The sequence below is a fragment of the Juglans microcarpa x Juglans regia genome, chromosome 6S (genome assembly GCF_004785595.1).
Source record: "Juglans microcarpa x Juglans regia isolate MS1-56 chromosome 6S, Jm3101_v1.0, whole genome shotgun sequence".
NCBI lineage: Eukaryota > Viridiplantae > Streptophyta > Magnoliopsida > Fagales > Juglandaceae > Juglans > Juglans microcarpa x Juglans regia.
Window position 1 is genome coordinate 1,060,605 of NC_054605.1, and position 26,799 is coordinate 1,087,403.

General features: G+C 36.6%; 1 protein-coding gene and 1 long non-coding RNA gene across 2 annotated transcripts; one reads left to right on the top strand and one right to left on the bottom strand.

The window, feature by feature from the left end:
* Positions 1-2,519: 2,519 nt before the first annotated feature.
* Positions 2,520-10,172, bottom strand: LOC121237801. Its single transcript, XR_005934980.1, has 3 exons — positions 10,160-10,172; positions 8,527-8,531; positions 2,520-2,863 (listed from the first exon to the last, which is right to left on the bottom strand). It is a non-coding gene; the product is annotated as an uncharacterized LOC121237801 (long non-coding RNA).
* A 7,944-nt stretch (positions 10,173-18,116) lies between these two features.
* Positions 18,117-25,069, top strand: LOC121237164. Its single transcript, XM_041133773.1, is given in 4 exon segments — positions 18,117-18,426; positions 19,045-19,255; positions 20,199-21,200; positions 21,203-25,069. Coding segments are annotated over 4 exon segments (5,124 nt in total). The 5' UTR covers positions 18,117-18,264; the 3' UTR covers positions 24,952-25,069.
* Positions 25,070-26,799: the final 1,730 nt, after the last annotated feature.

The window sequence follows — 26,799 nt, forward strand, 5'->3', positions numbered from 1 at the left end:
TGCAAAAATTACATATTTGCTGTCCCTTTGCACAGTTTAGAAAACAGAATGTTAAAAATAAGTTCATGTCTACACCAGTCATGCTAGAAAAATACTTTATTCTTAAACAGAATATCATGAGTAATGCAAAACAAATAACTAAGGTAGTTCAAATTTCTTTTCATAATGAAATATGCATACTTCAAAAATCAACCCCAGCCCATTTTACTTTTATGCATAGTCTAGTATAGGAACCCCGCTTAACTGGACTTCTTAGCTTTTCAGAATTTTCCTCAAACAGTCAAGTCAACTATAAATCATCACCTATAAAATAATCATGTAATTCCGTGAATTTCCAATCAATCACAAATTTAAACCATTTAAACCTAAGCTTCTAAAATATCTATTTTAATTCTTCAATACCTAAAAATTCCCATAACCTTAAAATATCCCTTAAATCTAAAATATCTTCATTCTCTAAATTTCCTTGATATCAATCAACACTTAAGATAAGTACTAGTAAAAATTTCATTAAATAATAAAAAAAATAACTTTAATCATATTTGAAATGTTCAAAATAAAATTACACACTTACTATAAAAATAATTTGCTACTAATAGAACAATTAAAAAAAATCCTATTTATTCTCTGTACAATTTCTTATACTTGCCACAAAGACCATGTAAAAACATATTTAATATAAACATAATTCCAACTGAAACCATCCAATAATAAGGGTAATATTGTAATTTCATATCAAAATAATATGTAAACCTAAATTAACGTAGCCTCTTAAGAACACGTTTTCATGCATTTACGTGGTGCAACAGTCGGTGAGACAGGGGCGTGAGATACTCACTGAGAAGGGAGGAGCTGCGTGCTGTGCGATGAAGAATGCGGTTGTCTCGGCGGCAGAGCATTGCGAGAGAGATGAGTGAGAGAAAAAGAGAGAACCCGAGAGATAGGGAGAGAAAAAGACAACGGCTTACGGTGAGCAGTCGGGGTAATGGATGGCAGCTTCCATCGCTAGAGAAGTTGGACTTTGTTTTAAGGAGCACGAATGGGGACCTGAGCGGTTGAGATGTGGAGGAAGCGGGGCTGAAGGCGTTGATGTGGGCTGCTATGCTTTTGGTATAGAAAAACAGATGATTTTGACTTGGTAAAAGCTATGGGTTGCCATTTCTAGTGGTTGTGGAACGCGGTTCTGGTGGTTCGTCTGGTCAGATGTTTAAGAGGGGGTGCGGTGTAGCGGTAGTACGGACGACAGAGGGCTAGGCAGCTGGAACTTCACTTGGGGTAGCTGCAGCATCGGTTTTAAATAAGTGGAAGGAGGGTGATGTGGCCTAGAGTGGTGTCTTCGTGCTTGACGGAACTCGGCAGCATGACCAACACTCTGTGCTTCGGTGGTTGGCTCTCCGTGGTGGTGAGGATGGGCTGGAGGGTGGTGTGCTGTTTGCAGGGAGGAGTTGCTGGCTACGATTTCATGTGGCAGGGCAACAGCGTGAGGTTTATTCGTACAGGAAGCATGTGTGTATATATAGGTGATTGAAACAAAACAAAAGCAAAACCCTAAAGCTGAGGAGAATAGAGGCATACGTGCATGGGAGTGCAATCGTGCGTGGCGGCGAAAAAAATCATAAACTCAGTTGGTTTTAATGGTTTAAAAGACAAGGGTGTGGGCTTGGTCTTGGTCTTTTTCTTCAGTCATTGATCACGACTCAATTTCTAAAAATAATTCAACCAGTCCAAAAATATATAAAAAAATCAGGCTTGACTGGGTTCGGGTGTTACACGAAATATGTAAAAAGCCAAATTAAGGAAAGTGGACTTCAGCTAGGGCAACTTGGATAGAGGGATCAATTTATGGACGGTTGACAAAATTATGGAAAGGATGAGAAACAATATAGTGGTCGAGTATATGGGGTATGGACGGATTGAGGAAGCAAATGGATTGATGAACACCAAGAACAAATGATGAATACTCAAGAACAAAGTAAGAAGTCTTAAGAACTTGAATGAACAAAGATAACAATTCAACTAATGATTCACGGATTGCACAATAGTTGAAATAAACCTCATATATTGATAACTTGATAAAATAGAGATAGTAACAACTTGGATTCATGAATTGCACCAAGTTGCAAGAACAAGATAAATGAATTACACATATTCAATGAATTGCAAGGTGTGATCCTCTCTTTGGGATTCACTAATTTCACCCAAAAATTCCAAGTGCAATGGCATTGTTTGTGATCTCCTAACAAACAATCCTCCCTCTAGGGTAATTGCCAAAAGATCCTAAAGCAAATGAATAAGGTCCTATTTATAAGCAATACAAATTAGAAACCCCTAATAGATCCATTGAAAATAATAAAATAAAATAAACATAAAGGAAATAATAAAATGTCTTAAGAAAGTAATGGATGGGCCAATGTGGCCCGTGGCATGCATGAGCCCATGGGTGGGCTAGGATGGTGCATGGTGGTCTTTAGATTGGTCTAGGGCTAAGTGGCACGGCATGGCTTGCTTATGGGCATGGCATGGTGCCATGCAAGGCCTGCTGATAGTGAGCCATGTGTGCGCGCTGCATGGCCCAGGTAGGTGGCCTGGGCGTTGGCTTTGCATGGACCAGGCTGGTGGCCTGGGCATTGAAGTTGCAAGGCATGGGCTGGAGCCATGCGCTTGATGGCATGCCACTGGCCTTGCTTGCAAGGCATGGGCTGGAGCCATGTGCTGGATGGCATGCCACTGGCCTTGCTTGTAAGGCACGGGTTGGAGCCATGTGCTAGATGGCATGCCTGTGAGGGCATGACATTAACCTCGCTAGTGTGCGGCAGGTGGACTAGGGCATGACTGTTGTGCGATGCATGGGCGCGCGCATGGGCTTGCAGCACATGGATGTGCATAGGGCCATACGGATAAAAGGAATGCACTGGGCACAAATGAATGCGCATGGGCGTGCAACGCAATGCTGTGCTTCTAGGCGTGCCCATGCCTGGCCGTGCGCTGGGCTGCACGCGGCCACTAACCTAGCTGGCCCACATGCTGGGCGCCCCATGCATGTCAACGCGCGGGCCAAGGCATGAATCAAGCTGGGCGCCCCGTGCATGTCACGACACGGGCCAAGGCATGCTTGTGGGCTGGTCAAGGGGCATGTCCCCGTCATGACTAAGGCATGTGCGGCATGGCTGGAGGCAACTTTATGTGGGGGTCTAACAATCCCCCTCTCTTCAAGTATATCCGTGTCGTCAAGGATAAATTCTGGAAATCTTTATTTCATATCATCATAATCTTTCCAAGTAACCTCTTCTCTCGGCACTCCACCCCATTTAATCAAAACTTGCCATACCTTATGCCTCTTCCTTCCCCTTGAAATAACCCTATTGTCAAGAGCTTCCTTTGGTTGTAAGAGCATATGCTCTTCTTCATCAAATTTTTGTAACTCTTCCACAATGAGCCTACAGTCACCAATTCTATTCTTAAGCACGGTTACATGAAACACCGGGTGTAGTTTGGATGTTGGAGGAAGCTCCAACCTATATGCTACTTCTCTCAATCTCTCAAGCACTTTAAAGGGCCCATAATACTTCTTGGATAACTTCAAATTAAGCTTCTTTCTCAGTGTCATTTGGCCAAATGGTTGTAGCTTGAGGTACACATAATCACCAACTTCAAAAGCAACTACATGCCTTTCCTCAACATAGTACTTTTTAATTCTTTGTTGAGCTCTAGTAAGCTCATTTTTCACATTCACTAGGATCTCATCCCTAGTAAGCAACTCTTGCTCTACTTCATCATTATTTGACGTGCCTCTCTCATAGTTCACTAAGATTGGTGGTGGTCTTCCATAAATAACTTGAAAAGGACTTCGTTGTATGGAAGCATGGAAGGTAGTATTATACCAACACTCGGCCCAAGTCAAGTAGTCACTCCACCTTCTTTGATCTTCATGGCAAAAACACCTCAAATATTGCTCAAGTGTTCTATTGACAACTTCGGTCTGCCCATAGCTTTGAGGGTGATATGATGAACTTGCCTTCAATTTACTACCTTGGAGCTCAAATAATTCCTTCTAAAAGGTGCTCATAAACGCCCTATCTCTACCTGTCACAATGCTCTTAGGGAACTCATTAAGCTTCACAACATTATCCACAAATGCTTTGGCCACACTCTTGGTCGTGTAAGGATGAGTAAGTGGAATGAAATGACCATACTTGCTAAGTCGATCCACCACAACCAATATCACCGCAAAACCACTACTAATAGGAAGCCCCTCAACAAAGTCCATGCTTAAATCTTCCCAAATCAAATTAGGAATAGGAAGTGGTTGTAGAAGTCCGGATGGAGGCCATCTCATACTTGGATTTTTGGTAAACATCACACTCGGCAACAAACTTCTTCATGGCCTTCTTTATGCCTTCCCAATAGAAAAAATCCCAATAGAAAAAAATGTTTCACCCTTATGTAAGTTCTCAACCACCCTGATTGTCCACCTCCTTTGTTATGATGGAAGTGATCAAGAATTTCCTTTCTCAAATTCGGCACATTGGGAACATAAACATACTCTTTGTAGCGAATAAGGCCATCTCTTACCTTGAACCCAATGACTCCATCTCCTTGAGCTTCTAAAAGCTCCACAATCTCAATAACTCTTGCATCTAACTTTGTAGCTTCTCGGATCTTATCCCATATCCTCCACTCTGCCCCACTCAAGGCCAACAAGCTAGCTTCATCTTCACCATGTACTTCCCACAATAGAGAGCTCCCTTCACGTCTACTTAAAGCATCCACCACTTTGTTCTCTTTTCCCGGTTGATAAACAATATCATATTCAAAGCCAAGAAGCTTCACAAGAAAGTTTTGTTGTTTCGGGGTCACAATTTTTTGTTGCAAAAGATGCCTCAATGCTTGTTGGTTGGTCACAATCACAAACTTGCGGCCCAAAAGATAAGGTCTCCACACTTTAACCACATGCACAACCGCCAACATCTCTCTAGCATAGGTGCTCCATGCTTTCTTCATTGGCCCTAAAGCTTTGGAAATAAAGGCCAAAGGTCTCTTTTCTTGCACCAAAACAACACTGATTCCATCCCCACTTGCATCCGTGTAAACCACAAAAGGCTTCTCAAAATTAGGCAAAGCAAGAACAGGAGTAGTAGACATTGCCCTCTTCAAATTATCAAAGGCTTCTCTAGCCTCTTGTGTCCATTCAAAATTATCTTTTTTTTTTAGCAAGGAAGTGAGTGGCTTAGCAATAAACCCATAGTGCTTGACAAATCTTCTATAATAACCGGTTAAGCCCAAAAAACCCCCTCAAGGCCGAAACATCCATGGGCAATGGCCAATCCACCATAGCTTCTATCTTTCTTTGATCAATCTTCATTCACTCTCTTGAAATAAAATGCCCCAAATATTCAAGTTCTTTTTCCATAAAGGTACATTTAGAAGCCTTAATGAAAAAGTGGTACTCTTCTAGGATCTTCATCACAATCTTCAAATGTAGCTTGTGTTCTTCCAAGGACTTGAGTAGACCAAAATATCATCAAAAAACACTAATACAAACTTCCTCAACAATGGCTTAAAGATTGTATTCATGGCGGCTTGGAATGTTGAAGGAGCATTGCACAATCCAAACGGCATGACAAAATACTCAAAGTGGCCATTATGAGTCCTAAAAGCCGTCTTATGAACATCATCCTCCCTCATGCGGATTTGGGGATAACCGACCCTCAAATCAAGCTTTGAAAAGATACTAGCCCCATGTAGTTTATCCAACATTTCATCCACGGTAGGAATAGGGAACCTATCCTTGATTATAGCTTCATTCAATGCTCTATAATCCGTGCAAAATTGCCAAGTGCCATCCTTCCTTCTCACCAACACCACCGGTAAAGAAAAAGGACTAGTACTAGGCCTTATCAATCCCCCTCTCAACATCTCCTCTACTTGCCTTTCAATTTCTTCTTTTTGAAAATGAGCATACCGGTATGGAGGAACATTAATTGGTTTACTCTCATCAACCAAGGCAATGCGATGATCGAAGGGCCTAGTAGATGGCAAGGTAGTAGGCACATCTAGGACCTCCCAATGGTCCTTCAAGACCTCTTGGACCTCCATGGGCAGCCAAGACAAATCATCATTCTTGCTCCCATATTCAATCTTTTCAACCTCAAAAACCGCTTCCTGTTTAGCTAAAATAATGGCAAAGCAACAAGCTCCACCCTTACATAATCTTTCAAACATAAGTGCTTCACAAGACTTTACTTCCTTAGATGTCAAAGTTGTCCACAATTTCTTTTTGGACCCGATTCTAAATTCCATGGTCATCTTGTCATAATCATTCACAACTTTTCCAATGCCCCGAAGCCAAGCATTGCCCAACACAACATCAAGTCCCACAAGAGATAGGATATGCAAATCCACAACAATTCTTACCCCTTGGACATTCATCTTGACCTCTCTCACAAGCCCTTCATACCTAAGCTTGTCTCCATTGGCAACCTTAACTTCAAATGGTTCAATAGTGCTCAACTTCAATCCAACTTTGGTGACAATGTTGGAATTGATAAAATTATGGGTTGAGCCACTATCCACTAATAAAGTAACTTCAAATTTGCCTATCCACGCCATAACCCTCATAGAAGTGGGCTTTTGAACACCGGACATGGCATTAAGTGACAACTCGGCATCTTCCTCTTCATCATTAGGTTCGGCCTCTTCATTTTCAGATTCATGGCTTGAGGATTCCTCATTTTCATCCTCCTCTATCATAACAAAGGCTTTACCCAACTTGCGTGTGTGCTCCTTGATTGGTGCAAAACTGCAAGTACACAATATCGTAGTTTTATAGTAAAACGATGAGAAGAGTATCGTCTTCAGAGATTGGTAACTTACTTTTGAAAAATACCGAGATCTCGACTTTATTTAGAAAAGTCACTAAGATTTTTGTAATTGAAATTTAAAATAAAATTAATTCAAAGAAAATACTCAAAGCAAAAGAAAACTGTTGTTCAAAGATCAAATTAATGGGAAAGAAAACTTCTAGGAAATCGATATCACCTAATCCCTCACTATGCTTTACTCATCTAACTAATTGAATTTAATTATCTCTATTTGTTAGCAAATCTCCACAAACATCCAAAAGCCTCTTTCGATAGTCAATTGGAAATTATTCTTATTCATAATTTTACACAAGAGTGTGCAAATTAATAAAGCAAGAAAGCAATAAGATCAATGATTTTAATACTACATAGGTTCATACAAGTCTTTCGATCTCTATATTTACCTATGCTGAAATATCCAAGATCTATCCTATAATTCCCTCTTTTGACAGCAAATCACAAGATTAAAATCATCTAATTAATGGTCAGTTAATTAGAAGTAATAAGTTCAGAATAAATCAGACAAACATAGAAGAGAATTACTTCAAATTAACATAGAAAAGTAAGCATAGTTCGAAACTAGATTACATTACTTTCCTAGAATAAAGAAAATTTAGTTCATGCTAAAAATTAAATTCAACATAATTTTTTTGAAAGAATAATAAAAGAAAATGAACACTAAAAATGCTCCTCTCAATCCCAACCTCCCAAGTCGCAGGTCACAGGGTCCAAACGTGCCAAAACCCAAAAAACTTCCTGTGTTATGTCGCCCCTGCTTCTTTTTCTTTTTTTAATTTTTTTTTCTCCGTTTTACGTTGCTCTCTTTTTTCGGAAAAGTCAAATTCAAAAAGCCCTCATCCAAAGACCAGCTCACTCCTCTTTGAATTCAATTCCGTGTGTGCAAAAGTCAAAGACCAAGGCTAGCCCACTCAAGCCATGAAGACCAAGTCAAAGCCAAAAGAATTACTAGCATGTGTCTTGCACGTCTAAGAGTTCAACTTGCGCACAATAAAGCAAATCTTCCTGAGGACCAGGTCAAACCAAAAGACTCCAATTGCAGGGTCAGTCCGTGTGAAAGTCAATAGAAGAATAAAATCTCATTTGTACCTAGCCGTTCGTGCATGTATTTTTTTTTCTCTTTTATTTGGTAGCTCCTATATTTAAATAACATCTTCATTTAAATGAGAGAGTTCTTAGACGATAGGCTTGTAAAATTTGGTCTTCATTTTCTTCAAATCTAAAATAAATTTAAATAATGACAATGAAGTCTAAAATCAACAAAAATAAATAAAATTAGACTAAAGTTTAAAGTTAAGAAGTGATAAAATATAAGAAATTATGCAAGTCATCACTCCTTACTCCACTTGTCTCCACATTTGAAGCACAAACCTTTCTTAATTCTTTCTTGAACCTCCTCTCTAGAAAGTTTCTCAACCTCATAAGGCTTAGGCTTAGAAACCTCCCCATCAACTTTACTCTTCCAAGGAGATTTGGTTTGCAAAGGTTTTGAAACTTTACTCCCCACATCCTTAGAATATTTTCTCTCCATGATATCGCTTTCCTCAAGGATCTCGGCCATCCTCATGACTTCTTGAATTCTTGATGGTTGCTTCAACTTGATCACCTTGGCTAACCAAGGCTTTAACCCATCAATGAACGTACCCACTGGTGCTTCTTTGGACCATCCTCTCACTAGAGTTTGTAATTGCCGAAACTCCTTAATGTAATGGTGGACTTTGCCTTCTTGCTTCAATTTAGCAAACTGCCCATGATGATTAATGGTGGGCGACGGGCTAAATTGTAACAAGAACTCTTTTTCAAATGCGGTCCACCCCAAACGCTTCTCATCTTTCTCATATTGACCTCTAATCCACCTCCACCACTTGCTAACTTTTCCTTCCAAATAAAAACATGTTGTAGATACCCTCTCTCTTCTCGGCACCTCATAAGTGTGAAAGTAGTGATCAATCTTGTCTAGCCATTCATATGGATCTCCCCCATTAAATTTGGGAAGTCCACCTTAGGCCTCTTGGGTCCCCGATCATAAGCTCGGTTTCCCCTTCTATCTTCATGGAAATCATCATCATATCTTCTTCCATGATTGCCTCGATTTTTCTCATAATGATTGTGTCTTCTTTCACCACGGTTATCATGGCCCCAAGGCCTTTCTTCCTCATAATCATAATCGGCCTCATGGTCTTCTTCATGTCTTGGAATTTCGTAACTCACATCTTGATATCTTTCTCTAATGCTTGGGCTTCTATGGTGACTTCCACCTTGAATCCATCTTTCAACCGCAACATTATCATGCTCAACACGTCCATCTCATCTCAATTCAACTCTTGGTGGCTCTTGCATAGACTCGGATACACTTGTCTCTACACCATCAACAAAAGCATCGTGCCTTTGTCCATTAGTCTCTTGCCGTGAGGCTTGGCCTTCAACGATTCTTCTCTCAATTCTTTCTATGCTCTCATGTGTTTCTCTTCTCATGGTCTCCATGGCTCTTCTATGCTTCTCACTATCTCGAGTATTAGCATTCAAGGTCATTCTTAGTTTAGCCATGGTAGTGTTGACCTCACTAAGAATGTCCATGACTTTGGCATTGTGCTCTTCAAGCACCTCAATACGCTCCCGATTGGAACTCTTGTTCAACTCGGATTCTAGATTGCTCCCGAACATGATGCTTGCAAACAAACCACTTGAACAACTTGCAAACTGGATTTTTCTGGTTGGTGAACCTTGGACGGCAACTTGCACTCTCTTGGAAGGTAGAATGGGCCTCAAAAGTCCAACCTTGAGTTGTCCACCTTCGTGGATGGGCAACCCCTCTTGCACAAGCAAATGTCCAACCACGAGTCCTCCACCTTCAAGGGTGGCCGACCCCTTCAAGTAACACTACTCCGTCCTCCACCTCAACCCCCAAACTTCGTATTTCACAATCAACAATAAAAATAATGGGATCCAACAAGGTTCTCCCCCAACCAATTCACAAAGTTTTTAGGTTAACGCATCGTTTACCTCTTGGAGAAATGAGAACTTCTCAAGAACACCGAGGCAATAATCACCTCAATGTAAGCACCAATTAATTTTAGGGACCTCAGTCAAGTCCTTAAACACTATGATCTCCATGCCTAGGTTCTCCTTGTGATGACTGAATGCTCGTTCCTCTCTTGCTTGGTTCACGTGCAATAATGACAATGGTGGCAATTTTGGTTAAGTGAGGTTAGGTATTTAGGGTTGGTTTAGTGTATGGAATGATGGAATAGTAGGAAAAATGAAGGACTCCAATGGGTGACAGGGGCGCATGGCAATAGTGGGAATTAGGGTTGGCGCCACTTAGGGTTTAGGATTAGGGTTTGGATGATGGTAGCTAGGGTTTGGAATTAGGGTTAGGATGGTGGGAGGCTAGGGTTGGACGGTTGAGAAGGGATAAGGCTTTATTGGGTAATTGAGTGATTTTAGGAAGATTTCCTAAAATCTTGGATCTCAATATGGAAAAAGATATGGCCTGCTATATGGATTGATATGGAGGAAATTAGGATTCCTAAAATTTAGGAACACTAATATGGAAAGTGTGAGTGGCGGCTAGGGCAAAACCAAATAAGGAAAGTGGTAGCCGAAATATGTAGGAAGCCAATTAAGGAAAGTGGACTTCGGCTAGGGCAACTTGGATGGAGGGATCAATTTATAGAAAATTGACAAACTTATGGAAAGGATGACAAACAATATAGTGGTCGAGTATATGGGGTATGGACGGATTGAGGAAGCCAATGGATTGATGAACACCAAGAACAAATAATGAACACTCAAGAACAAAGTAAGAATTCTTAAGAACTTGAATGAACAAAGATAACAATTAAACTAATGATTCACGAATTGCATAATAGTTGAAATAAATCTCATATATTGATAACTTGATAAAACAAAGATAGTATCAACTTGGATTCACGAGTTGCACCAAGTTGTAAGAACAAGATAAATGAATCACACCTATTCAATGAATCTCCACGAATTTGATTTATTTGCTTTATTTATAGAATTTTGCTCCTGCAAATAAATGAATTTCGTGGAGGAGCTTGGCAGGGAGATTTGATTTATTTGCTTTATTTATAGAATTTTGCTCCTGCAAATAATTAGTAAATAGTAGCAAGAGAAAATTATAAAATATGACATGTAAAATAAGTCATTTACCTTATACGTTAGATCTTCAAACATGTTACAAATTTTTTCCCACTCACAATGTCGGACATCCTAAAAAGGATGTTGGTATGCCTCGTCCTTGTTATTGAACTTATTGCAATACTCATGAAATCTCGCCTTATATTTGCAAAATGCATTACACATGAGCTCATCAACAATCTTATTCAAAATTTAGTTTGAAGTCATTATTCAAAAAATTATTATACGAACAAATCATTTACATATTCTATATTTTGCCTACTACACATTAAATAATTTAAGAAATAAATTAAACATTACCAAAACAACGTTTTTTTATATGGTCTTTAAAATCTTGGGGGACTTTATGCCATGAACATGTAACCAAAGGTGCATAAGTTTGTGCAAGAGCACCCATATGCGAAACAAGCCAAACCTCTGGTTCTCCTTAATCTTACCCACTTTATGATAGTTTTTCAATATGACACCTCTAGTAGTGTTTAGCTTTAAAGAAAATCATATTTATAGTAGAAACGAAAGAAATGATAAAGGAGAATATATTTAATATATATGATTTACCTTAATTGAGACATAATTTTATCAATATTTTACTTTGTTCTGGAGAGTTAATCTCACTGGTGAGTCAATCGGAGAGTTAGGAATTGGTGGAGATGGGATGCGAATGATAATTATGTTGTTAGTTATTTTATATTTTTTTAAAAATCTAATTGGGTGTTTCTAAGTTTTAAATTTCTTTTTTTCCCTTTTAATATAAATGACCCCATTTTTTAAGGTATTACTTCTTCCTAATTAATTATGTTATTAATTGGGTTAAATCTAATTGGGCGTTAGTAAGTTATAAATTTCTTCTTTTTCCTTTTAATATAAATTTCCTTATTTTTTAAAGTATATTTTTTCGTATGAGGTAATGATCTTACGATGTTAACATTTCTGTCTGGACTAGATCTGTAATGCTGGTTAATGTTCGAACATGTATACCATTCATTCGAACGGTCTTTCTCTCACGTTTGAATGGTTCCTGATATCGTTCAAATGGTTTCTACCTAGTGAATCACAAGCACACCCTCCTTTATCAAAACAGAGTGAATCACAAGCACACCCTCTTTTATCATGGACAACATAGACAAACACGCAAATATTCGACTATAATAAATAAAATAAGTTTGTAGGAAGTAGAATATTTACCTTCAATGCAACTTCAAACAACCCAATAAAACTCAAAATACCTACATCACATTTATTAAACAAAAATAACAAAAATTAAGAACATGAATAAAGACATAGAAATTTAACAAATATCATACCTTGAAAATCAGTAGGCAACCCACTCTCTCTCATGCTTCTCTCACTCACTCTTTCTCTCTCTACAAAATTACCAGTCGGCCTCTCACTCAAAATAAATTGGCAGATGCAAATGAGAAGAGAAAGAGCGAAACTCGGTTTAATTAAGCATGGGTGTGTGTGTATTTTTTCAAGATTTCGGACTTATTAAGGCGACAATCGTCGTTGTAATAGGTTGCCAGACACGAAACAACATTGTTCAACTAAAACAAATCTTGTTAAGGTGGCAAAACTCGTCACCTACGCTTCCTATTTCAAGTTTTCAGGTTCGAACGGATTTCAACTTAGTTCAAATGCGAGAATTTTAGTTAGCACTTTTTCCCATTGATAGAATTTCAGTATTAGTACATTTGAATGGATCTAAATAATCATTCGAACGTTTACACATTCTTTGATGGCTTGGAGGGAAACAATCCCGCCACTAGTTCAGAAGGTGCCAACAGCAAAATTTTCTTTCGAACAGTCAATTTCCCATGACTAATACGTTCAAACACTGAAATCAATGTTCGTAGGTGTAATTATAACGTTCAAATGTGTAATCTTAAGTTATAACTGCATATATAGCACATATGTTAGACAAATATGATACTACATATTACTATATGGATCACTATATATAACTAACAATATATAAATCCACTATATTAGTATATAAGTGATACCACTTCAAATATATCATTATAGTAATAGTATATTGGTATATCACTATAGCGTTAGTATATTAGTATATTGATATATGATAGTACTCTATATATATCACTAGTCCGTTACGTATTTATCTATTACATGCCATGAATGCCATGTCATCTATCCCTGTTACACGATTATCTGTTACATGTTTACCTTTTACATGCCATGTCGTCATGTCTATTATATGCCTATTTGTTACATGTCATGAATGTCACGTCATCATGTATGTTAAAAGTTTATCTGTTACATGTCACGAATGTCACGTCATTATGTTTGTTATATGTTTATCTGTTACATGCCACTAATGCCACATCATCATTACTATTACATGGTATTTTGTTACATGCCATGAGTGTCATGTCATCAGCATTGAGTATGTCATGAAATATTTTTTGAGTTAACATGTATAGGGTACTCATGGCAAAAGTATTATGCTTGTTAGAGTATCTCTAATAACAACTTGAATAATGTACTTTTGGCAAAGACATTCTGCTTGTTAAGATTACCTCTAATAAAATACTCATGGTGAAAGCATTCTGCTTGTCTGAGTATCTCTGATGGAATACTTGGTGAAGGCAGTCTGCTTTGTTTAAATATTCCTAATGAAATATCAAGGCATATGGATTTTGCTTTATCACTGAATAAACCAGTAATTGACCATGTATTTGGAACACGTCTCATGTTCAAGCAAGCATGTCATGTTCAAGTTAAGTTCATGTCAAGTTATGTTATTTCCAAGTCAAGTTCTTGCCACATTATTTTCAAGTCATGTCACACATGTTCAAGTCCATGTCATGAAACATACATATCATTTACTGTCATGCATGCCTATTCATATTGTTGGTAGCTTAGTAGATTCATTTGCTTAGATTTTGAAAATCTCAATTGGCAGTCCCAACTACCATTTTCCCGGAATGGTAAGAGCTATGCCAGTACCCAATGGAGCACCGTGTCCCAGATTGGATGACATCGAGTAGATCGGAGACGAGCCTCAAAGAATTAATGGGGATGATAATTCAATTTCTTAATATGATTTTTTCACTGATAACCGAGCTACGTGAGCGGCTTGGCATATAGACTAGATTTTTTTTAGTTTGTAACTAAGGAGTTCCAACTCCAGTACAATGTCTATTTTAGTTTGAAGACTGGTTGGACTAATGATATTACTTTTGAGTATGCTTGTATGAATGAAACGTAAGGATGTTTTGGATTAGCATTTTGGTACATTGTTTATTGCTCAACCAAAAAAATTATCCTTTATGAATAGTGTATATGTTAGATGCGTGTTAGGTGTACTGCATCCTTAACTGTCATGAACGGTGGTATGTGACCTTGAGTTGTATGTTCCAGTGCTTCAAGCTCTGTCAAATCCTAAGCGGAGTTTGGGGAGTGTCACACATTTTCCATCCCTAAATTACCAGTTTGAACCTAATTTGATTGTTCGAATGGTAAATGACTACCATTAGTATTTAGGGGCAAAATTTTAATTTTGTCCCTAAAATTCATTTTTTGCAATGATTCTGATTTCTTTGAAAAAAGATCATCCCAAAAGAAATTTTTTGTAGTAGTGTATGTTCAAAAGGCGAGGAAGGATCTGTAGGCGACTAAATCCAAACGATAGATTTTTTAGTAATATCAAGACCATAACCTCATGCTAACTTAAGCATTAGAGGTATCCGATACTGGATACTCAAGTTCTTCTTTTTGGCTGCAGGTTGTTAGGACGAATCACAGACATACTGAAAACTGCATCAACAATACTTTTTCAATACTAAACAATTAAAAAACAGAAAGCTTAAAAAAGATAAAGACAGAAATAATAGTTTCTTTAAGTATACTTTTATAAATAAAATTTATCTTCAAATATTCAACAATTAAATTTTAAAAGATAAATATTAGGGCACACCGCAGACATACTGAAAATTGCATCAACAATATTTTTTAAAACTAAATCATTAAAAAATATAAAACTTAAAAACAATAAAGATAGAAATAATAGTTTCTTTAAGTATACTTTTAGAAATAAACTTTATCTTCAAATATTCAACAATTAAATTTTAAAAGATAAATATTAGGGCACACCACAGACAAACTGAAAATTGCATCAACAATACTTTTTTAAAACTAAACCATTAAAAAACATAAAACTTAAAAAAGATAAAGATAGATATAATAGTTTCTCAAATCACTTATAAATTATTGAAGTTTCAAGAAGAGTAAGGCCACGATTAAAGTGGTAGATATAATTAGTTTAGTCTAATTTTTTAAACTGAGTTTAACATCTAAATACCCAATTCTCAAATTACTAAACATATCTCAACTCAAAACCTCTTCAAACGTGAGACCCACAATATTTTTCAATTTAACACCTCTTTACACGTGGGACTTATAACATTTTTCAACTTCCCATAAATATATATAAACTCATCTTAACATCAAAATATATATAAACTCATTTTAGGTGGGGTTCATAAAATTCACTTCACCTTCTCAACTCTCTACTATTTATAAAGAACTCAACTCAACATCTAAACAGGCCCTAAATGTATTCTCACCAATTGTTAGGTCCCGGCATTTATTTTTCTATTTTTTTTTTTTACTTAGTGATTAATAAATTATTTTTTAATGATGTTATGAATTTATGTTTTAAAAAAAATTTAAAAATATAAAAAAAAAAAGTAATAAAAAAATTTATTCTTATTGAGACCTATCTCATGCTACGCCCTCAATAGGTGTAGCTAAGGGTGTAACCGGTCCGGTTCGGTCTGGTTTTGGATAAAATCTAAGACTGAACCGGTATGTACCAGTTTTGTATTTTTTAAAACCGATTACGTACCGGTTATCCTTCTAAACTGGTACTTCCAGTTTTACCGGTTTCCAGTCTGGTTTTTCGATTTTTTTAAAATATAAGTTTTACAATTTGTCATTAAAAATTTGTTTATAAAAAAAAAAAAAAACTGATTTAAAAAAATATGTTTTATACTTTTATTAATATATTAGACTATATAATAATATTAATATTAGACTATTGGTATAGTTATAAGTTATATATTAGTATTAGTTACTATATATTTAATATTAGTATTAGTTAAACTTTTAGTGATTTAGTATTAACATTTTATGTAATAATTTATAAATTATAATAAGAAATTTTTTCATACATGAATATATATAATTATATATATTATATATAAAAATTTCACATAAAAATTTATAATTACACATAATATATAAAACTTATATATATTAATATATATAATATTTTATATAAAACTTATATATAAATAAAACAAATATTATTTTTTATATATATTTTTTATCAACCGGCCTGATTTGAAAAATTTTAAAACTGAAACCGACTAATTTTCATATTTTAAGAACCGGTCTTAGATCAGACTGATTCAAAATTGATAAAATGAGTCCAATACGAATCGATTTTCTGATTTAAATTTACAATCCTAAGCGTAGCATTACTCTTTGAAGAAACCGTAAAACTAATTAAAAGTAATCTCCCTCAAACACCATTTACGAGGTTTACATCCCATGAAATAGCCAACCTACTACCATCAAATTAATAAAATCAATAAAATATGCTCGCAAACACCATTTTACGAGGTGTATACTCTCTGCACGAGGTACGCATTGTTTGTTAAATAGTTTTTTTTTTCTAAACTGTTTGTTAAGTAGCTAATGGAATTATTATCATCCTATCATTTTTTAACTATTAAGTAATAGTCACTCTTTAATTATTAAATAAAAAAATAATAAATAAATGGTAAAAAATAATAAACCTTTCATTATTCATAATTAACCACACCAATAAAAGGCAATATGGATTCTCAGAACTCCAGTTGGGCCATCACCACCGTTGCTCATCTAATGCCTCGAGATATAAAATCTCGTTACTTTCATTTTCTTTGCAAAAGTTATAGAGATATAATACATATATTCAATTGTTTATGTATTTATTATATGCATGTAGGATGAGGCTTGAATCGGGATATTTGGTAGACTTGACTATGGACGACACTGCCACTGACGGTAAAGAAGCCTCAGAGTTGCCACCCCCTTGCCAAAACGTGAAGCGAATGAGATGGTCAAAGACTAAGACGAAGAGGAGTGCGACATGGAGGTTTGGGAGACGCTGAGCCAGAGCTTTTTCTCGAGATCAACGACAACATGTCCAAGATCAACGACAAATGTGCCTCTCACATTGCCCCACTACTAGTGTGTATATATACATACATATATATATATGCGCCCATAATTTGAAACCAAATGCATGCAATTGCAAGCCCCATAGATAAAGATATTTTTCGTCTAGACAAAATGGCAAGAATTAATGTATATAAACTAAGGATCGATGTACGTAGTATCTCATTTGGAAAAAAGCGGCACCATGAAATTAATAAGTTATTTGACCTAAACTCGAACCCATGCATGATCGATCCATCCGTATTTGTTCTCCACATGATCTCTCCATCTCTGCTAATTAATGATCTGCTCAAACTCAATCACCCAAATAGACAATATATCCTCTATAAATGGCGTACCTAGCTAGAAATATTTCATTATCTCTGTAAATTAAGAAGTTAATTACTATTCTTTCACTTCTTTATTTTTTTAATTTAACTTATTGATCTTTTTCGTTTGGTATAATTATTTTTGAATTTTTGTTTGTTAACTCTTTTAAGTTTTATTTTGATTCAAGTTTTTCAAAGTTATATGAATTATTTTGTTTCTAGAGTTCTTTTGATGTTTGATTTAAGTTATAACTTAGAAAAACAAAACGACCTTAGGTCTTCCACCGGTGGATTCCTCCTAGCCTATTCTTGGAAAGCGAAAAGGCGCGACCAAAGGTATCTAGTGGTCGTCGAATTGCGTTCCAAAGTTCCGCAAAAGCAGTTTTCGTACGTACAATCCCAACACCTTTTCTGCTCTCTTCGTCAATAAAGAAAAAGAAAAAGTAAAAATACTTCTTTTTACTCTTTTTCTCTCTCTTCTTTTTATTTATTTTTTTATTATTTATTTATTTTTTTTTTGGGAAGTAAACCTTCTTCGTTAAGGTTCTTCCTCGGCGCGCATATAAATACGTGCTTCACACTATCTCTGACTACTTTCAGTAATACTCTCCGGCTATAATCTAAGATCTGGTGGTAATTGTGTGATTGTGCGTGTGTTTTGGGAAGGTATGGAAATGACGGCGAGAGAACACATAAAAGAGATACGTAGAAAAAAGTTTTCAATCGGAGGAGAACTGAACCCATTGACGGAGGATCTTCACCAGGCCGTCAGGAACCTCTCTGCTGAACTTTACGCCAAGGATGTCCACTTTCTCATGGAACTCATTCAGGTTCCTCACTCATTCTCTTTCATATATATGCATGGTTTCCTTTGTGTGTCATGTGTTTGATCTTCGTGATGATCATGATCATGATTGATGTACGTATATGCTAGTACTTGACTTAAAAGTCACCTTAATTTGTTGACTTCCGAGAAAAATGAGATTTTGAGATTTCATTTTCAGAGATTCAAATCATGTTTAATAATTAACACCTTCATTTCACCAGTCCAATAAATGCATGCTTTCTGCATGCAGCATCGTCAATAAACTCTAGTTTTCATTTTTTAAAAGGTTGTTGGATAATGATCAAACGGAACACCATGGATGCATGATATATAGGCCAGATAATAAGACCGCTGGGCATGCTGGCTACCACAAATTTGTATTTGTATTTTTATTTTCTTTTTATTTTCATATTTTTTTAACATATTTAAATATTTTTAAAAAATAAAAAAAATACGTCAATAGATCATTTTCTTAATCATTAATTAAAAAAAAATTTAAACACATAAACGGTCAAAGTGATGAGACAACCTCAGAAGACATATTAACATTTTCCTAATAATATATTGAAAGTTGTCTTTCCAGCTTACAAAGTAATCAATATTGTGTATGTATGTGTGTCAGAATGCGGAAGATAACGAATACATGGAGGGGGTTGGTCCATCTCTTGAGTTCCTGATAACCTCGGAGGACATTACGGGCACGGGAGCTCCATCTACATTACTTATTTTCAACAACGAGAAAGGTTTCTCTTCTAAAAACATAGACTCCATTTGCAGTGTTGGTCGGTCCACCAAGAAAGGCAACAGGAAACGAGGTTATATTGGAGAGAAAGGTACCTGCAGCCTAGCTATATACTACTTTTTCACTCCAATTAATAATACTACGTACTCTTGTACTTTATACCATCGATATTGCAATATTCTCACATATCTTAAAAATAATGCTAGCATCTGATGTATGTACATGATCGTGTGTCTGTAATCATTTTTGGAAAGATTAATTCAGAACGAGCATGCATATGCATAAACAAGTAAACAACAATGGGGGAAATTGCTACGAAAAGTTTTTTTGGGGTGATGAGTCGTCAAGATCCATAAGTTGTCATGCGTTTGAGAATGTAGTATTTACTTTGATGGGGTTTTGTTTTTTTGTTTTTGATAAATAAAAACATAGCTGACAAGTTATCTCAATCTTGCCCTGCCTCTGACACTGATTTTGCTATAATGCATGCACTTGTTAGATTTCTATTGATATCTCTAAGCCTTTAATTTGATACACAAAAGCAACAACTTTTACATATTGTTTTGTAACCGATGAATGCTTACATGAAAGTTAATATCTTTGGGAACTACTAAGTAACATCTCCTTGAAACTCATATGAAAGATGATTACATTAAGTGTAACTTCTAGAAATTACAAGCTTATTCCCTCTCTCTCTCTCTCTCTCTCTCTCTCTCTCTCTCTCTCTCTCTCACAATGCTCAAGATATTACTTGATCTGTGCAATCATAAGATATAAACCTCGGTTACTATAAATTAATTATGAGCTATATTCTTCATTGTAATGAAAAAACTGAAAGAGAAGATAAACTTTAATTAATCTGAAAATTGAACAACACTAAATGAAGCTGTTGGAAGTATGGATCCCAACTTTAATTCGAGAGTTGCCATCACTCATGTATTTTTATTTTATTTTCTCTTTTGGCTCTGTGAGAATGGGAAGGATACGTATGTTCTTTTATTTCTAATTAAATTACCATATGGTTAAAAATGCAGGAATTGGGTTCAAGAGTGTATTTCTCATTACTGCTCAGCCCTACATATTCAGCAATGGTTATCAGATACGATTCAACGAAGAGCCTTGCCCACATTGCAACCTTGGGTACATAGTTCCAGAATGGGTGGAGGAGAACCCAACTCTTTCTGATATACAACAGATATATGGTTCCAAAACATCCCTCCCTACAACAACAATTGTCTTACCTTTGAAGCCTGATAAGGTCGAACCTGTGAAGCAGCAACTCTCAAGTGTTCATCCTGAAGTTCTTTTATTCCTAACAAAGTTGAAGCGGCTCTCAGTCAGGGAACATAATAAGGATCCTAAGCTCAATACCGTTAGTGCAATTTCTATTACAAGCGAGACTAACTATGTGATGAGGAAGAACATTGATGCTGAGTCCTGCACATTCCATCTCTCCGCTGAGAGAAAGAATAATGGATCTAACGCAGAATGCAGCTACTATATGTGGAAGCAAAAGTTCCCTGTAAGGCATGAAAACATAGTGGAAAGAAGAATGGAAGTAGAAGAGTTAGTGATCACGTTGGCTTTTCCTATTGGAGAGCGTCTTAACAAAGGGACCAGTTCACCTGGGATCTATGCATTTCTTCCCACAGAGATGGTTACTAACTTTCCTTTTATAATTCAGGCAGATTTTCTTCTTGCATCTTCGCGAGAAACAATTCTCTTGGACAGCAAGTGGAACCAAGGGATTCTTGACTGTGTTTCCTCTGCTTTTATTGATTTTTTTGTCTCCCTAGTTCGAACTTCTGAGAATGTTCCTCCATCAAGTTTGGCTTCCATGTTCAATTTCATTCCTGTCAACAGCTCTTCTTATCAAGAATTGAACAAAGTGAGGAAATCAATCAAGGAAAAGCTTATTAAAGAAAATATTGTCCCAAGTCAGTCGTACATGCAACAGAAGTTCTTTCATAAACCATGCGAAGTCGGTAGGCTTATGCCTGATTTTTGGAACATTTTGGAAAAGGCAAGGAAGCAGGGGTGAGCTTGCTTAATCTCTCATCCCATGGAAAGTATATACTGAGTTCTTCACTTGATATAGGGGAGTATGATCACATATTGAGTTTCTTAGGAGTGGAACCAGTCAACAATGAATGGTACGCCAAGTGCATCCAGAGTTCTAACCTTGTTGCAGGAGTCGCTGAGGACGTGTATTTAGAGATTTTACTATTTGTTGCCGAGAATTGGAAGTCAAAATTTGACAGCACCAAGATGAAAAGCATACCAATCATAAAATATTTGGGCGTTGATGGGGATGTATCTTTGTGCAGCATAGATGAATGCAGAAACTCTTATAAGGTCGTGTCCTCATCCAAGCATTCTTGTCATTCTCAGTGGCTAATTAATTGGAACTCGAAATTCCATTGTCTTGCCAGTCGTTTTTTTATGCCACAAAACACACAAGAAGCTATTCGATTATTTCCTAAGAAGATGACTTTACAACAATGGCTTCAAGAACATGTCAAGGTTGGAGCTGTGGATGTAAATGACTATGCAGTTCACATTAATAACTGTATCAATAATGACCGAAAGCTCGCCATTGCCTTTGTTCACTTCTTATATCACTCTTTCGCAAAGAGTTATCTGTCAAAAGGTGAAGTAGATCAGTTATGTGGTATTATGCCCCTCGTAGATAACTATGGGAATTTAATCAGGCAGAGGAAAGGGGTTCTGGTCCCTGCCAACCGAAGCAAATGGGCGGGATTGATTGGTTCAAATCCATGGAGAGGTGAAGGCTATGTTGAGTTAGGAGAAGAATACTTGCGTCCGGATTATTTTGCAGGTGAATCATGTTCTGGAGAACAGCTCTTGGAGTTCCTTAAAACTCATGTTGCTGCTTCTGATATCCCTCATATAGCTCCTCCCAATGTCGCAATTCCTGCTGTTTCTGCACCTCTCACCAAACAAAACGCGTTCTTGCTTTTGGATTGGATTCAAAACCTGAAATGTAGGATAACTCACATTCCAGAGAGATTCTTAGCTAGCATAAAGGAAGGTAGCTGGCTGAAGATTACTACCAATGGCTGCTTGGGTTACAGGCCACCATCTCGTTCATTCATGCTTACTTCTTCACTGGGAAACATTTTGCAGAATGGGTTAGTGCTTGCTGATATTCCATTGATTAATGAAAGTTTCTATGGTGATCAAATAAATAAATATAAGGAGGAGCTGAAGACAATTGGTGTCATGTTTGAGTATGGAGAAGCATGTGAATTTATTGGGAAGCATCTCATGGCTCTTGCTGATTCCTCCACTTTAACTAGAAGCCAGGTGCTCTCTGTTTTGAATTTTGTCAGGTTTTTGAGGAAAAATTATCTTGCACCGGAAAAATTCATCAATACTATCAAAGAGAGAAGATGGCTGAGGACATCCAGTGGTAACATGTCTCCAGTTGGATCTGTTTTGTTTAATCATGAATGGAAAGTTGCATCTCAAATCAGTTACCTCCCCTTCATCGATACAGGTTACTTTGGGGATGAAATCCTTTCTTATAAAGAGGAACTTAGGTCCCTTGGCGTGTTAATTGGCTTCAGTGGAAGTTACAAGCTTGTTGTAGACAATTTAAAATCACCTTCATCCTTCTCTTCTCTGACAGCTGAGGCTGTTATATTGATACTGGAATGTATGCATCGTCATTCAGGACAATCCGACAAACTCATCAGGACATTGAATGGTGTGAAATGCTTCAAGACAAATATTGGTTACAAGTCTCCAGGAGAATGTTTCTTGTTTAACTCTCAGTGGGCTTGCATCCTACATGTTTTCAGTGGTTTCCCACTCATTGATCATGATTTTTATGGAGACATCATCTTCTTGTACAAAAACGAGTTGCAGCAAATAGGCGTAAAGGTGGTTTTTGAGGAGGCAGTCAAAGTATTTGCCCAGAGTTTCAAGCAGCAAGCGGCTTGCATGACGAAAGAAAATGTTTTGTCCTTTTTGTCATGTTACAGACTGCTAAAGGATACTCCACATAAGTTTCCTTCAGATCTTAAGAAACTTGTCCGTGAAGTGAAGTGGCTGCGAACTAGGCTTGGTGATCACAGATCTCCAAGCAATTGCATTCTGTATGGTCCAGATTGGCAATCAATTGCCCCAATTACTCTGGTCCCTTTCGTAGATGATAGTGACAATTATTATGGCAAGGACATTCACAAATACAAGAAAGAGCTGAAAAGTATAGGGGTTGTCACAGAATTCAAAGATGGTGTAAAGTTAATTGCTGATGGTCTTGTTTTCCCACGGGACCCTTCCATCATAACTCCTGCAAATGTGGTTGCCATGCTGGAATGCATTCGCATTTTATTGCGTAATCATGAGAGTTACAAATTTCCATACACTTTCTGCAATAGAATCTCTCAAAAATGGTTGAAGACGAATTATGGTTATAGGTCTCCAAATCAGTGCTTGTTGTTAGATTCTACATGGGGCTCTCATTTGAAGCATACAGATGGACCTTTTCTTGATGAAGGTTTTTATGGTTCTAACATTAGATCATACAAAAATGAGCTTAATCATATTCATGTTATCGTGGATGTAAGGGAAGGATGCCCATTGATTGCCAGTCACCTTGATTTCCATCATGAATTTTCCACTATAGTTCGAATTTATAACTATTTGAGTGAATTTAATTGGGAGCCGGACACTGAAGCAGCCAAAAGGATTTGGATCCCAAATGGAACTGAGAATGGAAAGTGGGTCAGCCCCGAAGAGTGTGTTTTGCATGACAATGATGATCTCTTCAGCTCACGCCTACAAGTTCTGAAAAAATACTATGACCAGAAGCTACTCTTTTTTTTCTCAAGGGCTTTCAATGTTAAAAACAATCCCTCTGTTGATGATTACTGCCAGCTTTGGAAGGTTTGGGAAAGTTCAAGACCCCAAGTGTCACATGAAGACTGTTTCAAGTTTTGGGTCTATGTTTCTAAGCACTGGAGTGGAAAGACTGAGAAAACTCTCACTGCTATGTTGGAGAAATTACCGGTTGCTTCAGATTCAGATGGAATTTTGATGTCAGACAAGCATGATGTTTTCGTTGCCGATGATCTTCTACTGAAGGATCTTTTTGAACAGGTTTCTCCTCGACCCATATTTGTCTGGTATCCTGAGCGAAGCTCGCCTTCATTACCTCGGACAAAGTTGCTTGAAATGTACAGGAAAATAGGGGTCCGAACCATATCTGAATCGGTAAAGAAGGAAGAAGCATCAATGGTGGATGTTGCTCAACTCAATCAGGTGAATCCAAAGGATATTTTGATTAAGAAAGGGTTGGTTAGGCTCATCCTCGGTTTTCTAGCAGATCCTGTGTTGAAGATGGAAGCAGAGAAGCGACATGAAGCTGTTAAAGGGCTTCTGAATATGACTTTCCTGGAGACAGTCGAACCCATCACTGTAAAGTATACTTTATCACTTTCTTCAGGGGAAATCGTGGAATTAAAAGCGAGCCGGATGATACGTTGGGAGAGGGAGGCCTCAAAGTTGTTTGCACAAAAGTTGGACAGATCCAGTGGATATAAGAAGATGATTGAGTATGCTACATATTTCTCTGAAGCAATATCAGAGGGTTTGTTGTGGGAAAACAGCGATCATATTGGTGCACTATTTGAGCTGATAAAGTTGTGTTTCGTCCTTGAGTTTAATGAGGAAGCAGTGGGGTTTGTAATGAAGTCCAAGAACATGCAGATTTTCAAGGAGGACGAGGAGTTCCTTGCATCTATCTTCCCTTCAAACTAGGTAATTAAATAGTTACTGTCTGTGTTTAAATTAAATTAGGTGTGTTTGGCATAAATATCAAGCATGAATCAGTTGCTGATTCTATTTATATACTGCTCTTGCCATCATGATGTGTAAACCAGCTTGTTTTGTTTTGTTGGGATTTTCTTTGTTTTTACTTTTTATGTTGGGAGTCATGCTTTTGCTTGTAATTTCGAATTTGGAATGGATAAATTCTCCAAATGTTGTTTATATATAGATATATATATATATATATATATATCGTAATATAAAAAAAATATTGATATTAAAAGATAATATAAAAATATTCACATACTTGAATTGAAAAAAAAAAATCAAAGAAAGAAGAGAGCTAACAAGTGTTAAAATAGTGAGATATAAGAAATGAAAAGAAAAAGACAGATATTTAAATTTACAAAAGTTTAAGATTATAGAAATACCGTCAAATTAAAAATTTATAAAAATGAGTAATGACACTTGAAATTGTCATTAGGAACATAATGTAAAATTTCAACGAGAATGATAGAAATAGGCCAGAGTGGACCAGATTTTAGAGCAAAACAGAATGAGAAAATATAATGTACCTATTATTACACAGCAATGGAAGGTTCCGGCCAAAATAGCCGAAACGAAACAAAATTAAAAACTATGATATTAACATTACGTGCCAACTTTTAATTGTTTAAGGCATGGCATCAATACCCCACAATCACATGGTATAAATATATCTATAGAAACTAATTGGAGTTTGAGGAAGGTATGTAATAAAGAGTGCTTTTGGCTGGCTCTTGATAAGTTTGTAATTAACACAATTATTGCCTAACCTTTGAAAACGTTCAAGAAGTTTCGCAAAAAATGCCAAAAATTGCCGCAAATAAGTTTTCCCACCGATTTCCCATTCGACGCACGTTGGATCCCAAAGAAGGGTTACAACTGTATTTTAGCAACAATTTACAATAATCGCTGGAAATAAATTTATTTCCAGCAAGTTGAAATCGTCGCAAATAGTAAATACAAACACCACGAAAAATCCCTATGAGTGGTGATATCATCGTTGGGAAAGATTATTTGTGGCTAATCTGTTTCGCCGAAAAATATATACAAATTCGCCGCAAAAAGAATTTTGCCTATTTACGACGATTTGAAAAATGGTTGGAGCTGCTCATTTCCCGTGACTAAAATTCGCTTGAAATAGTCTTTTACAAAATAATAAAAAAAATGCTAGTGAAACTGCATGGCTGTCATAGCCTTAAAACACACAACATCCTTACCATACACTGCACAAAAGTCTAATATTATACCAAACAGTTAGGTCAAATGTACACAACTTTGACAATTTCCAAAGGCAATATATATATATAGGTACAAATTAAGCCATACATATAGCAGATATATAGCCATTACAAATTAAGAAACTACCTAAGTACTTGTGAAAATGAAGAGTACTAGTATTTAATTTAATTCAGCCACATACCAAACAATTGAGAGAAGTTCTTGAAGCCCTTGAACAATATATTAAAACCAGTCGTTATATATATATATTCAGCTTTCGATTGACCGGGAACCTGAATGAGTTCTTCAGGCTTTCGCCTGACAAGCTTTCCAAATCACTAGCAACTAAACACAAACGAAAAAGAAAAAATATTCTGTAAGTGTGATTGTATAATGATGGTGCATGCGATTGTTGGTGGCTGAAAAAGGAAAAAGAACAACATGGTGATTGGTAAAACAGATAAATTTATCTAAAATAACCATCTGTACATGCAGTTGTGATTACATGAAATATACACATAGATTCAGCGAAGTGAGCCATTCCTGAAATACTCATAAACTCTAGTCATCTGACAT